This window comes from Bos indicus x Bos taurus, chromosome 23 (assembly GCF_003369695.1).
Source record: "Bos indicus x Bos taurus breed Angus x Brahman F1 hybrid chromosome 23, Bos_hybrid_MaternalHap_v2.0, whole genome shotgun sequence".
NCBI lineage: Eukaryota > Metazoa > Chordata > Mammalia > Artiodactyla > Bovidae > Bos > Bos indicus x Bos taurus.
The window spans coordinates 25853608-25867242 of record NC_040098.1 but is presented as its reverse complement, the minus strand read 5'-3'; the positions used below and the strand labels follow the sequence as shown (position 1 = coordinate 25867242).

Sequence of the window (13635 nt, the reverse complement as noted above, 5' to 3'; positions counted from 1 at the left end):
GCACATGCCCTTTAATGATACCAGCTCCCTGGTGTCCCCACAGTAGAGGTTTATCATCTGCCCTAGTCCTTATATCCAATTCACAAAAACCTTACATTAAGTTTTTTCAAAGAAACATAATTTAACAAACAGATGGGCAGAAGGCACATGAAAAGATGCTCAATATCACTAGCTATTAGAGAAATTCAAATAAAAACTCCAGTGAGGCATCCTCTCACTCCAGTCAGAATGACCATCATTAAAAAGTCTGTAAAAAATAAATACTGGAGAGGATGTGGAGAATAAGTAAGTCTCTTACACTGTTGGTGGGAATGTCAATTGGTGCAGCCATTATAGAGAACAGTAGGGAGGTTCCTTAAAAAACTAAAAATAGACTTACCATATGATCTTGCAACCCCACTCCTGGGCATATAGCCAGAGAAAACTCTAATTCAAAAAGATATGTGCCGTGTTCATTGCAGCACTATTTACAGTAGCCAAGACAAGGAAGAAATCTAAATATCCATCTTCAGATGAATGGATGAAGAAGATGTTGCATATATATAATAGAATAATATTCAGCCATAAAAAAAGAAAGAAATGATGCCATTTGCAGCAACATGGATGTACCTAGATATTATCATATTAAGTGAAGTAAGTCAAAGACAAATACCATATCATATGATATCTCTTATATGTGAATTGTAAAAAAAAAAAAAAATGAACTTATTTACAAAACAGAAATAGATCCACAGACCTAAAAAACAAACTTATGGTTACCAAAGGGAAAGGTGGCAGAGAGATAAACTAGGAATTAGGGAGTAACATATATACACTACTATATGTAAAAGAGACAAGCAACAAGGATGTATTATATAGCACAGGAAACTATACTCAGTATTTTGCAATAACTGATAAGCATAAAGAATCTGGAAAAGACTATATATATGCATAAAATTAAATCACTTTGCGGTACACCTGAAACTAACACAACATTGTAAGTAACTATATTTCAATTTTTTTCTCATGGTTAAAAAAGCTGAAGGAAAGAAAAAGTCATACTTCAAAACTTCACCTTCTGGCAGAGTGGGTCCAGCAACTTGAAATTTTGTGTTTAATCTTAATTGCCAACCTTGAAAGGAACATATTAACTAGTTGTATCATGATAAGGGAATGATTCATCATTTTTTTTTGTTTTTTAAATCTAGCATGGAATCTGCAGCTCTGAACACTGTAGGAGAGCTTTCTCCCTAACTGGGCTCTTGCCCTCTTGAAAGAGGCGGAGTTAGTCAACTGTAACAGCAGCTTATAAACACATGTGGACCTGGCATTCAGGGGCTGAGCCAAGTGGGAGACAGACAGTCCTAAGGTAAGTACTGATTTTATATGTCAGTATAATGTGCCCATAGCACAAGAAAAACTGTTTTGTACTCATATTGTGGTTTCTTAAGGGACATTTCAAGTTGTTTAGTCTACTTTTGTTGAATATAGCTTTACAGAAGTGTAAAAATAAAGAATGTAAAACACTAAGTGTGAGAACTCAGATCTGGGAAAAATTCATGATGTGAAGAGAAAAAAGAATTTTTTAGACAATCGGAGAATATGACCAGTGCGAACCAGAGAGTAGATGTTTTTGCTGAAGTAAGTTTCTCCATAGACAGAGTCAACACACAACGGGTGCAAACTGTGACATTGTAATACTACGTGGGCTGTGAAGACTGAAAATTAAGATATATCATTATAGGAATAAGTCTGAATGTCAACAGAAACTCTGTGCTGTGATTAGCCAGCTGGCAAGTCCCCTTCTCTCTCTGGGTTTCAACAACTCTTGGCAAACCTCCAAAAGTGGTCTGGATGGAAAACTAAATAATACGGGAGCAGAAACTAGCTTTCAAAAAGCACAAACATTCACCTGGCTACAAGGTACAGGGCTTCTCCAGTGGTTCAGATGGTAAAGAATCTGCTTGCAATACAGGAGACTTGGGTTCAATTCCTGGGTTGGGAAGATCCCCTGGAGAAGGAAATGGCAACCCACTCCAGTATTCTTGCCTGGAGAATCCCGTAGACTGCGTAGACTGTAGCCTGCCAGGCTCTTCTGTCCATGGGGTCGCAAAAAGTTGGACACAATTGAGCGGCGTTCGAATCAGAATGCAGGAGTTAATGCACTGTTGTAAGTACTAATATTGGGGGAGAAACAAAGGCCTTTGAAGCTGTGAAGGAAACTTGTTAAGAGGAGGAAATACGCAGACATCAACCAGAAATAAGGTGTTGAAAAAAGATCTGTGAAGGGTCTGCATATTCAGGTAAGGAACCAGAGGTTGGAGAGAAGGGATCTTTTTCCATCAGGTGTTGAGAGTGAGAACCTGAGCTCCTGCTGTGGCAAAGGGGGTGAGGGATAGGGCAGGAAAAATTCCAGGGAGTCCAGAACAGGGAGTGAGTGGGGCAGGGCCAGGCCTGAGGGGCAAGGCAAGGCAGGGTGCATGCTTCCACCAGGGGCCAGCTACAATCTTGGGGCTGCAAAAGGGAAATATGCTGAGATGTATCTCCCTAAACCTTTGCCAAAAACTTCATGCAATCCAAGTTAACTAATCAGTGATCATCACTAATATTTCACACAAACCAAATAAAAAGTGAACCAGAATGACTTATGTATAAGTTCTTATGCCTACAAGACCTTTGAGTCAAGAGGTAAATAGACACACACTGCCCAGTGTGCTCGGAGACTTGCCCATCTCCCAGCAACTGGGAGCAGGAGGGAAATTTCCTGGTCCCTATTATGAATTTTTCATACTTTAATTTTCTCATCAGGCTTCACTAGTAGATATAACTATATTTTAAAAGAGAACGCTGAGGTAAAGAGATTAAACAACCCCCCAGAGTGTATGTACCTCATAAGGAAAGCAGTTAGCCTCTAAGCCTTCCTTCTTTCTGCTAAGAAACGCTGTCATCCGGGCCCTGCTCCCCACCAGCTCCCAGATACAGCTCCTTTAGTTCACACTGGATTATCCCAGGGCACACTCCTTTTGGGTTTCACAGGTGGCGCAGTGGTAAAGAATCCATCTGCCAGTGCAGGAGATGCAAGATACATGGGTTTGATCCCTGGGTTGGGAAGATCCCCTGGAGGAGGGAATGGCAACCCACTCCAGTTTTCTTACCTGGAGAATTCCATGCTCAGAGGGGCCTGGCAGGCTGCAGTCCATGGGGTCACAAAGAGTCGGACACGACTGAGCAACTAAGCACACACACTCACACACACAGACATTCCTTTCAGGGAATATAAGCCTACCTCCTTGTGAAGGTCAAACATAGTTATAATAGTGCTCAATTTACTCATAGTAAGTTTTTAGGGTTTCAGGTAAAGTAAGGTATGTTTTTATCCATTTTTCCTCATATCAGTTCGGTTCAGTTCAGTCGCTCAGTCATGTCCAACTCTTTGTGACCCCATGTACTGCAGCACGCCAGACTTCCTTGTCTGTCACCAACTCCTGGAGTTTGCTCAAATTCACATCCATCCAGTCAGTGATGCCATCCAACCATCTCATTCTCTGTCATCCCCTTCTCCTGCCTTCAATCCTTCCCAGCATGAGGGTCTTTTCCAATGAGTCAGTTCTTCACATCTGGTGGCCAAAATATTGGAGTTTCAGCTTCAACATCAGTCCTTCCAATGAATATTCAGGACTGATTTCCTTTAGGATTGACTGGTTTGATCTTCTATTTGTCCAAATGAATCTCAAGAGTCTTCAACACCACAGTTCAAAAGCACCAATTCTTCGGCACTCAGCTTTAAATATGATCCAACTCACATCTATACATGACTACTGGAAAAACCATAGCTTTGACGGACATTTGTTGGCAAAGTAACGTCTCTGGTTTTCAATATGCTATCTAGGTTGATCATAGCTTTTCTTCCAAGGAGCAAGCATCTTTCAATTTCATGGCTGCAGTCACCATCTGCAGTGATTTTGGAGCCCCCCAAAATAAGGTCTCTTGTTGTTTCCATTGTTTCCCCATCTATTTGCCATGAAGTGATGGGACCAGATGCCATGATCTTAGTTTTCTGAATGTTGAGTTTTAAGCCAACTTTTTCACTCTCCTCTTTCACTTTCATCAAGAGGCTCTTTAGTTTTTCACTTTCTGCCATAAGCGTGGTATCATCTGCATATCTGAGATTATTGATATTTCTCCTGGCAATCTTGATTCCAGCTTGTGCTTCCTCATATCAAGCCCCGGCTGCTGCTGCTGCTAAGTCGCTTCAGTCGTGTCCGATTCTGTGCGACCCCAGAGACGGCAGCCCACCAGGCTCTGCTGTCCTAGGAATCAGCTAACAGAAAAGGAACTCATGAATTTCATGTTTCCTTCTCTCCCATTTAATTGTTAATTGACTAACGGATTCTGAATGGGTAACAAACTAATATTGAAGGTCTCAGAGATCAGCAGAGAGAGGGCATAAGTGTTACCTGGTTGAGAGGGAGCCCCAGATCAGAAGTCAGAAGATGCCTTCAAAGGACCCTAGTGCTCACAAAAGGAGTGAGCTAGGAAAGTAGCTTCAGGTCTTTGAACTCGAGTTTCCTCCTCCTGATAATAGGATCCTAGAAGCCGTTTCCCGGAGTTGTCCTAGAGGTGGACACACTTGCTAGTTATTGAGTGTGAATCAGGAACACACGTGTGTGACTGATGCCAAGTCACTGAATCTCTCTAGTTCTCATTTTCTAGGGACCAGGAGGTTTATACCACATTTGCCCCAGCCGTCAAAAGACGAAGAAAGATATTATAAGAAAGATATGATAAAATATTATGTAAGTTAAAAATTCATTTCCCTTCGTAACGTGATCCTTGGTCATTGAATAAGGGAGCTTAGTGTGAGAAGGAGCTTAGTGTGAGGGGGATCTCCGACTTCCACCTCACAGCGACACCTTCTCAGAATTCTGCTGAATCACAGCTCCTCCGTTCCCCATGATAAGAAAAGTACAATGTACACAATCTCCAACTTCCTGACAGATGAGATAAATAGGTTTCCAAGGGATCCTTTATTTTCCAAAGGTTAGACCGTTGATCTCACATTTAAAATGTGGATATTGAAAACATTTGGTATCTAAAATTCATGTCGTGTATACTTTTCAGGAGATGATTATTGGGTAAAGAGAAGTATATTTTTGTCCCAAGCTCCATAACAACAAAATTTTGCAAGAGAATCTTAGTGCTTTCTAAACATTGGGATTTGCATAGAAAATGCAGCTGTTTGTCCATACATCCTGGCTTTGGGATTCCTGCTTTTTATGAGTCCTGTATGTTTCCTTTCACAGTCATAATAGAACTAGTTCTGTCCAGAGCCTTTGAGTTTCATTCTCTGTCCCCTGCTATGTCCACCCTTCAGACAGGCTGCTGTAGACCAAGGGCTTTTAAACTTCATTGAGTTGACCCAACCAAAGTATCTCTTACCATTCCAATGACCAGATAACTGTGCACATGTGCTTTCCTTTACCCATACACACAGCAAAACTAAAATTTCATGGAATGATGCTTACCTCTTGAACATAGAAGGCACTTTGATATTTCCTATTTCTATTTTCTTCTACTTTAAAAATTGGTGGATTTCATAGTCCACTGAAGGATTGTCATGCACATTTGGAAAAACACTAATATGGAAAAATGAAACCAAGCTTTGGATTCATATAGAAGTAGCTTTGAATCCCAGGTCCACCACCTATTTTGGGCAAGTTACCCTAGAAACTTCAATATTCCCAACTGCAAAGTGAGATCAATGACAAACTTCACAGCAGGGATTTTGGGAGGGTTAAATGAAATGAAGATAAATTTGTGACAATGCCCACTGCGTGACAGACATTGAACAAATGTTGGTTCCATCCTAGATTGTAAAGTTCATGCAGCAACATCCCTTGTTCTAGATAGAAGATGTACCAAGAGAGGTAGAATCTAGAATTGCAAGGAAATGGAAGGACTTAGCGTCCTAAGCCTGTAGAAAGAATTAGGATTTTTGAGCAACAGTTAAGCAAATCTGAGTCCTAATTTCAGCTTTTGAACTAATGCAGTGTAACAGCCAAGGAGCTGAACATGGCTTTTGTCTCCACCTCCTCCTCCTCACTCTCTTTGAAGTCCTCTGGCTTCAAGGCCCCTCCCTCCCAGGGTCCCAGGGCCTGCATCTGTGTAGGTTCCAGCCTCGTCCTCATTTTAATCCTAGGTGTGGATATCTGCATCCATCACTAACTGGATTATGACTATGAACATGCCATGTAACCTCTGAGCTTTGGTTTTATTAACTAGAAAAACCACAAAAACTATTTCATGGGATTGTTGTGAGGATTAAACATCCAAAGAGGTTATTGGAGCAGGACCATTAGGAGGTTTTCAGTAAATACTGGAGAAGGCAGTGGCACCCCACTCCAGTACTCTTGCCTGGCAAATCCCATGGACGGAGGGGCCTGGTAGGCTGCAGTCCATGGGGTCGCTAGGAGTCGGACATGACCGATCGACTTCACTTTCACTTTTTACTTTCATGCATTGGAGAAGGAAATGGCAACCCACTCCAGTGTTCTTGCCTGGAGAGTCCCAGGGACAGGGGAGCCTGGTGGGCTGCTGTCTATGGGGTCGCACAGAGTCGGACACGACTGAAGAGACTTAGCAGCAGCAGCAGTAAATACTAGGGCTCAGGACTTCCCTGGTGATTCAGTGGCTAAGACTTCATGCTCTCCAATGACTGGGTTCAATCCCTGGTCACAGAACTAGATTCTACATGCCACAACTAAGGAGTTTGCTTGCCACAACTAAAGATCCCACATGGTGCAACTGAAAAGAAGATCCTGCCTGGCACAGAGAAGACCCATTACAGTCAAATAAATGCATTAATTAAAAATACATATATACTAGTTCTCTAGTCCTTTCCCTCTCTAATACCCACCCATCATCCTTACCACAGACTTACCTCTTAGCCTACCAAGACAATCAGATTTTACCCAGTGGAGACTGGAGAATGGATTGGTACAATTTTCCATGATTGGTTTAAAGGAGGTTAGAATACAGACCAAGGAATGCATTCCAGGGACTCTTCCAACTCTGCCGTGAAGGAGGTCGACACTTCCTCAGCACTGTTGATGCTGTTTGGCCATATATCATAAAGTGCATTTGGCTTCTGTGGTTTTATCTTTGTTCATTCATTCACTTATTCATTCATTCATTCATCAATGTTTAGAGAAACCAGGAGACTGCCATCATGGCGGGGAAACCCAAGTTACACTACTTCAATGGACGTGGCAGAATGGAGTGCATTCGGTGGCTCCTGGCTGCAGCCGGAGTGGAGGTAGGTTTCATCTCCAGTTGAATATAAATTGACAGCATCAAACTATTTCTCTCACGTGAGCTAGGAGACTGTTCTTTCTAAATGACCTGCTGTTTTTCATTAAAGAAAATTTGTCAGCTATTAAGAGATAAACAGATTTGTCCTTATGGATTATTAAATGTTCTTCCTGTCAAAGAGAATAAACAATTAGAATAAATTTAAGAAACTAATCACATTGTGTGGTCCTAAGTTGGAATTTGATTTTTAAAATTGTGAAATATTATATATGACAGTTATACAATTAGAAATGTGAACATTAAATATCAATAGATATATTCAGTAACTTTTGTTAATGTGTTAGGTATTATAATGTACTGTGTTACTTTTAATAGTTTTTATATTTTGGAAATACACACTGAAGTATTTAAATGAAAATATGTGATATCTGGGATTTGTTTCAAATTCTTACAAGGGGAAGGGGGATAAGCATATAAATGACTTACAATTGGGTAATATAATAGAACTGATAATTATTGAAGCTGGTTAACGGATACCGGCTCAATGGACATGAGTTTGAGTAAACTCCGGGACCTGGCGATGGACAGGGAGGCCTAGCGTGCTGCAGTCAATGGGGTCGCAGAGTCGGACACGACTCAGTGACTGACCTGAACTGAATGGATACAGGGATAAATGAAACAGATACAGTCCCTGCCCTTGGGCAGCTTACACTCTAGTGAGGATGCAGACAAGTGTGTGGGTGATTAAAAGGGGGGTGGGAGCACCTAGAAGGACACCCAAACATTTTAGAGTTACAATTCCATATTCCCCGCAGCAAATTTGTAGGTTTCTGTGGGACTCTGTTGAGTGCTGCCCTCTAGAGGTGTCACTGAGAAAAGCACTTCTCAGCCCAGGTCAGAGGAACCCAGCAACTCTGTGAGGGTTCCCTGGGGAGGGAGTCGTGGACAGACTCTGGAGATTTGGTCCCTTAGCGGGGAGCAGTAAAGGAGGGCTTCAGGTGAGGTGGGGTTCTGCAAAGGGAAGCTCTAGTGTGCTCCCTTAGCTCCCTAACAACATGTTTACCTAAGCCTTAGATAACACTTTCTTGATTGCTTCATGCTTGATCCATTCTCAAGTGTGTGAAGAAACAAGTACACAGAAAAATTCAAACAGTGCCATTCCAGGTTGTTTAATTTCTAATAATCAACAACCAACGGTTTTCACTGCGGTCCAGCCTTGGGGTTCAAGAATGTGTTCAGAGTTCCTGGGCGGACTGAGTTCAGCACAGGAGGGTGCTGAGACGCTGAGAGCATCCAGGCCTCCTCTTGTCCAGCCCAGCCTGAGAGGGAGATGTAGACTGCACAGACTGACCCTGTGAGTTCATGCAGATCCACAGTGAACTGTTTAGCAAGTTAGAAACTCCCAGTTCCCAAACTCTTCACCATCAAGAATCTACACATGAAAGTCAGTCATATCCGACTCTGCAATCCCACGGACTGTAGCCCACCAGGCTCCTCTGTCCATGGGATTCTCCAGGCAAGAATACTGGAGTGGGTTGCCATTCCCTTCTCCAGGGGATCTTCCCGACCCAGGGGTTAAACCCAGGTCTCCTGCATTGCAGCTGGATTTTTTACTGTCTGAGCCACAAGGGAAGTCCCTCACCATCAAGACCCCTTTTAAAATATAAACTTGAATGGGAAGAGGTAATATACAGCAGAGGCCCCTGGTGACATCTTGGGGATCACTGACCCCATGGATACTCCATGATGGGGGACATGCAATACCCTGTCCTGACCTTATAGGAAGAGAAAGGCTTTCAGAGATATTAAAACTCCATAACTAGAACTTGCTGTCTGTTCCCTCCAGTGACATCCTCCTCCCAAAGCATATCTAATGATTGACAGAGATGGAGACAGTGAGGAGGGGAACTGAACCCGCAAAATAAGCAGTTATGTGCTACAAGCCACACATTTATCTTGGTGGCTCTAATCTGAATTTCCAAGAAGCCATAATCATTGCCCTCTGCCAAACTTGGAAATCTTATCTTCTACATAGCATCAGACAGGGGACGTTCAAGTTCAGCAATGAATGCTATGGAATGAAATAACAAAGACTCATTGACTATTTCTGTTTTTCAGTTTGAAGAGAAATTTATAGAACAACCAGAAGACCTGGATAAGCTAAGAAACGGTAAGACCAAGAACTAAATTCCTCTGATGGGAGTATCTAGTAAAAGTCTTCAGTTGAGGTTAGAACACTAGCAATGCCATGTGTGTGCATCGTGAGTGTGCATCAGGGGAGTGGGAGAAACGTGGTTAAAGGTAAAGGTTGGGGCTCCTCTAGGAGGTCTTGCAGCTCACCCAGGACTTGGGCTGGAACTCGAGTATCTGCTAAAGGAGCCAGCCCCGGTGCCCCATGAATGCCCTCTCTGTGCTCTCTCTGCCTTTCTGCACTGTGAGTGACCATACCAGTTCAGGATGCCACACAGCCCTCCCACCCAAAGTCAGGAAAAACACATGCATCAGAGAGAAGAGAAGAGAAAGAAGCCCAGCCATTGCCATGAGTCCTTTTCATTAATGGGTTTCAAAAAGTAATATTGTAGCAATATTGCAGACTCAACCAACCAACTGGTGTTGAAATAGTTCTAAGTCCAGGTGAGTGTGTGAGGAGGGAGATAAAGCACAAGGGCCAGCAGCAATGGAGTTGGAAAAAGAGGGTTGCCCCGGGCACTGTCTGGGGGTGGGATTTATGAGCATACAAAACACCGAATGTAGGAGTCTCTCTTAGAACTGCCCTTAACGCCATGAACCACAGGAGGCTTACTTTAGAAATATCTCATTTGACTTGGCAACTGGCTAGTAGAACCTCTCCCATATTGTTCCTAAAAAATCCATGAAGGCAAGTCAAATACATAAAATAAAGACACATACCATCATCTGGATGGGAAATAAAAAGTGAAATGACAGATTGAAAAGTAAGAGGCAAATTGATAAGAAGGACTCCAGGAAGCTAAAAGCAAAATGCTATTCCTACTGATATTTTACCAAGTAAAAATTTTTGTTTCCTTTTATGTCTTCAGCCATTTCCACAAAAAGTTTGATTCATAAAAAATTTCAGTTTAATTAAACAGCATGGTTCATCCAACATCTCACTCTACTTCTCTTCTTCTTTCAAAAGATGGGAGTTTGATGTTCCAGCAAGTGCCAATGGTTGAAATTGATGGGATGAAGCTGGTGCAGACCAGAGCCATTCTCAACTACATTGCCACCAAATACAACCTCTACGGGAAAGACATGAAGGAGAGAGCCCTGTACGGTATTTTTTTTTTCTGTTCTTTCATCTGTGATTAATAGGAACAATTTAGGTGCTTCCCTGAGTGAGCAGGATGTGCTCACAGAGATCATGACCAACAGCAGTACAGACCTTCATGATGTAACTGAGATCCAGTACTACAGAGACCTATGAGGATGCGGGAAGAGTAAACTTGAAGTGGAACCAAGAATTTACGTAGGACTTCCCTGGTGGTCCAGTGGCTAAGACTCTGCATTCCCAATGCTGGGGACTCGGGTTCGATCCCTGGTCAGGGAGCTGGATTCCACATGCGGCAATTAAAAGTTCCCACATGCCACAACTAAGACCCGGCACAGTCACACAAATAAATTAAATAAATTCATTTTAATATGTTTATGTAAGGATGTGCACCATGGATATAGAACGGTGACAGAGGTCTCCAAACACAGATGGACTATGAAGCTGGGAGGACGGTGGAACACCAGAAGCTCAGGCCCTTTTGAGCTTAACACCCACCAACAGTTAGAGACAAGGGACAAAGCACCTGAGTGTCTAGAGGATAAAGCCTTAGAAGGGAAGTCTCTAGAGGAGACGATTTTTAAGTTCCAGAAATTATAAGAATGATGACCAGGAACCTTATTTATCAGTCTTTTATATGAATTGGTCGCTTGACAAAGGTTAGCAGATATTGAGCCCAAGATGCTAGGGTTGTCTGGAACATTTGAGTATGTCTATAGCAGCCAGGGGCTTCCCTCATAGCTCTGGCAGTAAATAATGCCTGCAATGCAGGAGACCTGGGTTCTATCCCTGGGTCAGGAAGATCCCCTGGAGAAGGAAATGACAGCCCACTCCAGTATCCTTGCCTGGAAAATCCCATGGACAGAGGAGCCTGGTGGGCTGCAGTCCATGGGGTCGCAAAGTCAGGCAGAACTGAACAACTAACACTTCACATGTAGCAGCCTGACTTATTCATTGCAGCCATATTTGGAGGGGGGGCTCCTCTGTGTTGTGATGGGACCATATGATTGAATCATGAAATATGGCAATTACTCAAAAAATTATACATGAGTTACCATACAACTCAGCAATCCTCTACTAGGAATATACTCGAGAACTAAAAATACAACCACACTAAAACTTGTACACAAAAGTTCATAGTGCTGTTGTTCATAACGTTCAAAAAGCAGAAACAGCACAAATGTCCATTAACTGGTGAATGGATGAACACAGGCAGGCACATCCATACAATGGAACATTATGTGACCACGAAAAGAAATGAAGTCCTGATCCATGCTTCAACATGGAGGGAACTTGAAAACATTCTCTTACAGAAAGAAACCAGACACAAACAAGGCATATTGTAAGATTCCATTTGTCTGGCACATTCAGGACACTCCTGGTCATAAAACCAAAAGCAGTTTAGTGACTGCCAAAGCTGGAGAGAGTAAGGAATGTTGAATGCCTGAAAAAAAAAATCTCTTTTGGGAGTGATGAAAATACTAATATTTTAGAATTAGAGAATGATGATGGTACAGAATCCTGAGACTTTACCCCTTGCGCAGTTTTACACTTGAAAAGCGTGACATTCTGCTATGTGAGTTATATTTCAACAAAGCTTTTTACTCAAGAACACTCTTGTAGGAAGTCATCTTTGGAAGAAAAACAACAAAATTATGTGGAATATGCACTGTGGGAACAGAATGAAGAAATGCACTATTACAGGGGATATTTTGGGTAGAGTCTTGAGAAATGCAAACAAAGCCAGAGTCCAGCAACAGTATATGGAGAGCATTGTGAAACCATATTCTATGGGAAGTACCTGAAAGGAGTGCTGGTATTGGGCAGCTAAATGAGCCTCGTGCTATAACAGGACAAGAGAGGGAAAAGGATGTGATGGGGGTGGCGGTGCCAGGATTCTCTCTCGACACGACTGAGGTGGTACTAATGCACCACATTAACTGTGGACAGGCCACACCACAGCAGAGACGGCAAACCCAAGTGTGGTCTCATGGTTGCCTGCCCTGCTTCCACCCTTTTCTCTCATTCTTGTGACTCTGCCTGGGTCACTGATATGCTCTTTCTATATTTGGCCATGTGTATAACAAAAATATTAGACATATATATCTATCTAGATGATTTGTTCTGGAATGAAATGTTAAAATTAATTTAAAAAATCATAACTGTATGACTGGCATAGAAAGATGCACCCAATGGAGGTGAATGACTTTGCCATTTCTTGATGCCCCCTCAACTGTAAAACCTAAGGCAGGAGATATCTGACAATTTGGTCATTTTGTCTTTCAGGATTGATATGTACTCAGAGGGCGTGGAAGACTTGGGGGAAATGATCATGCATTTACCACTGTGCCCACCTGATCAAAAAGATGCTAAAATAGCTCAGATCAAAGAGAGAACAACAAACCGTTATTTCCCTGCATTTGAAAAAGTGAGTGGACTGTTCAGTATTTTTGGCACTGAGATCAAAGGACAAGGGAAAATAGTACCTGGCATTGCTAGGGCATTGACCTTCACCTCTGTGAGCCTGTCTGAATACTAATGTAGTACTCTGATTCTCAGGGCACTTTATAGAAATCAACAATGAGCAAAACTTGCACCAGTTTTACCCAAGTTATAATTTTTCAGCCACATTTCTGTTTACTCAGACCAATCTGGAATTCCCTTTTCAATGGAATTTCACATACTTAGAACTTGGGCTTTAGAAGCTCTGAGAGCCACACTGGAGCTTGGAGTAGATGGATCCTCAGAACGTGGTGCAGGGGCTTTGATCCAAGAGAAGCATGATGTCAGCAATACATCAGAAAATATTCTGATACCATGTGTAGGGAGACATGAGAGCAGCTGCCAGTCAGCAGAATGCGTTAGTGTTTTGGGAGTGGATGAAACATATCTAAACAGATATGGGGGTGGTGGGGTAGAGATGAAAAGACAGGGGAAAAGTTATTCAGGAGAAAATAATCTACAAATTTGGGGGACATGGCTCTCAGACTCTTAAAGAAAGTCATACAAAACCAAGAAATTAATGTTCCATCATTACACCTAGTATACATCTTAGT

At 42.2% G+C, this 13635-nt stretch overlaps 1 protein-coding gene across 2 annotated transcripts in view; it reads left to right on the top strand.

The window, feature by feature from the left end:
* LOC113882302 (glutathione S-transferase A2) overlaps positions 1 to 13635 on the top strand; it is a 38246-nt gene that overhangs the window by 23199 nt on the left and 1412 nt on the right. Inside the window, exons 1-5 of one of the 2 annotated variants that reach the window (XM_027525493.1) lie at positions 1211 to 1348; positions 7187 to 7294; positions 9409 to 9460; positions 10448 to 10580; positions 12866 to 13007. In XM_027525493.1, coding sequence (XP_027381294.1) covers positions 7208 to 7294; positions 9409 to 9460; positions 10448 to 10580; positions 12866 to 13007 — 414 coding nt within the window. In that variant the 5' untranslated portion in view covers positions 1211 to 1348; positions 7187 to 7207. Of the gene's footprint in view, positions 1 to 1210; positions 1349 to 7186; positions 7295 to 9408; positions 9461 to 10447; positions 10581 to 12865; positions 13008 to 13635 lie in introns of those variants that run through there. The other variant, XM_027525495.1, reaches the window with a different exon arrangement.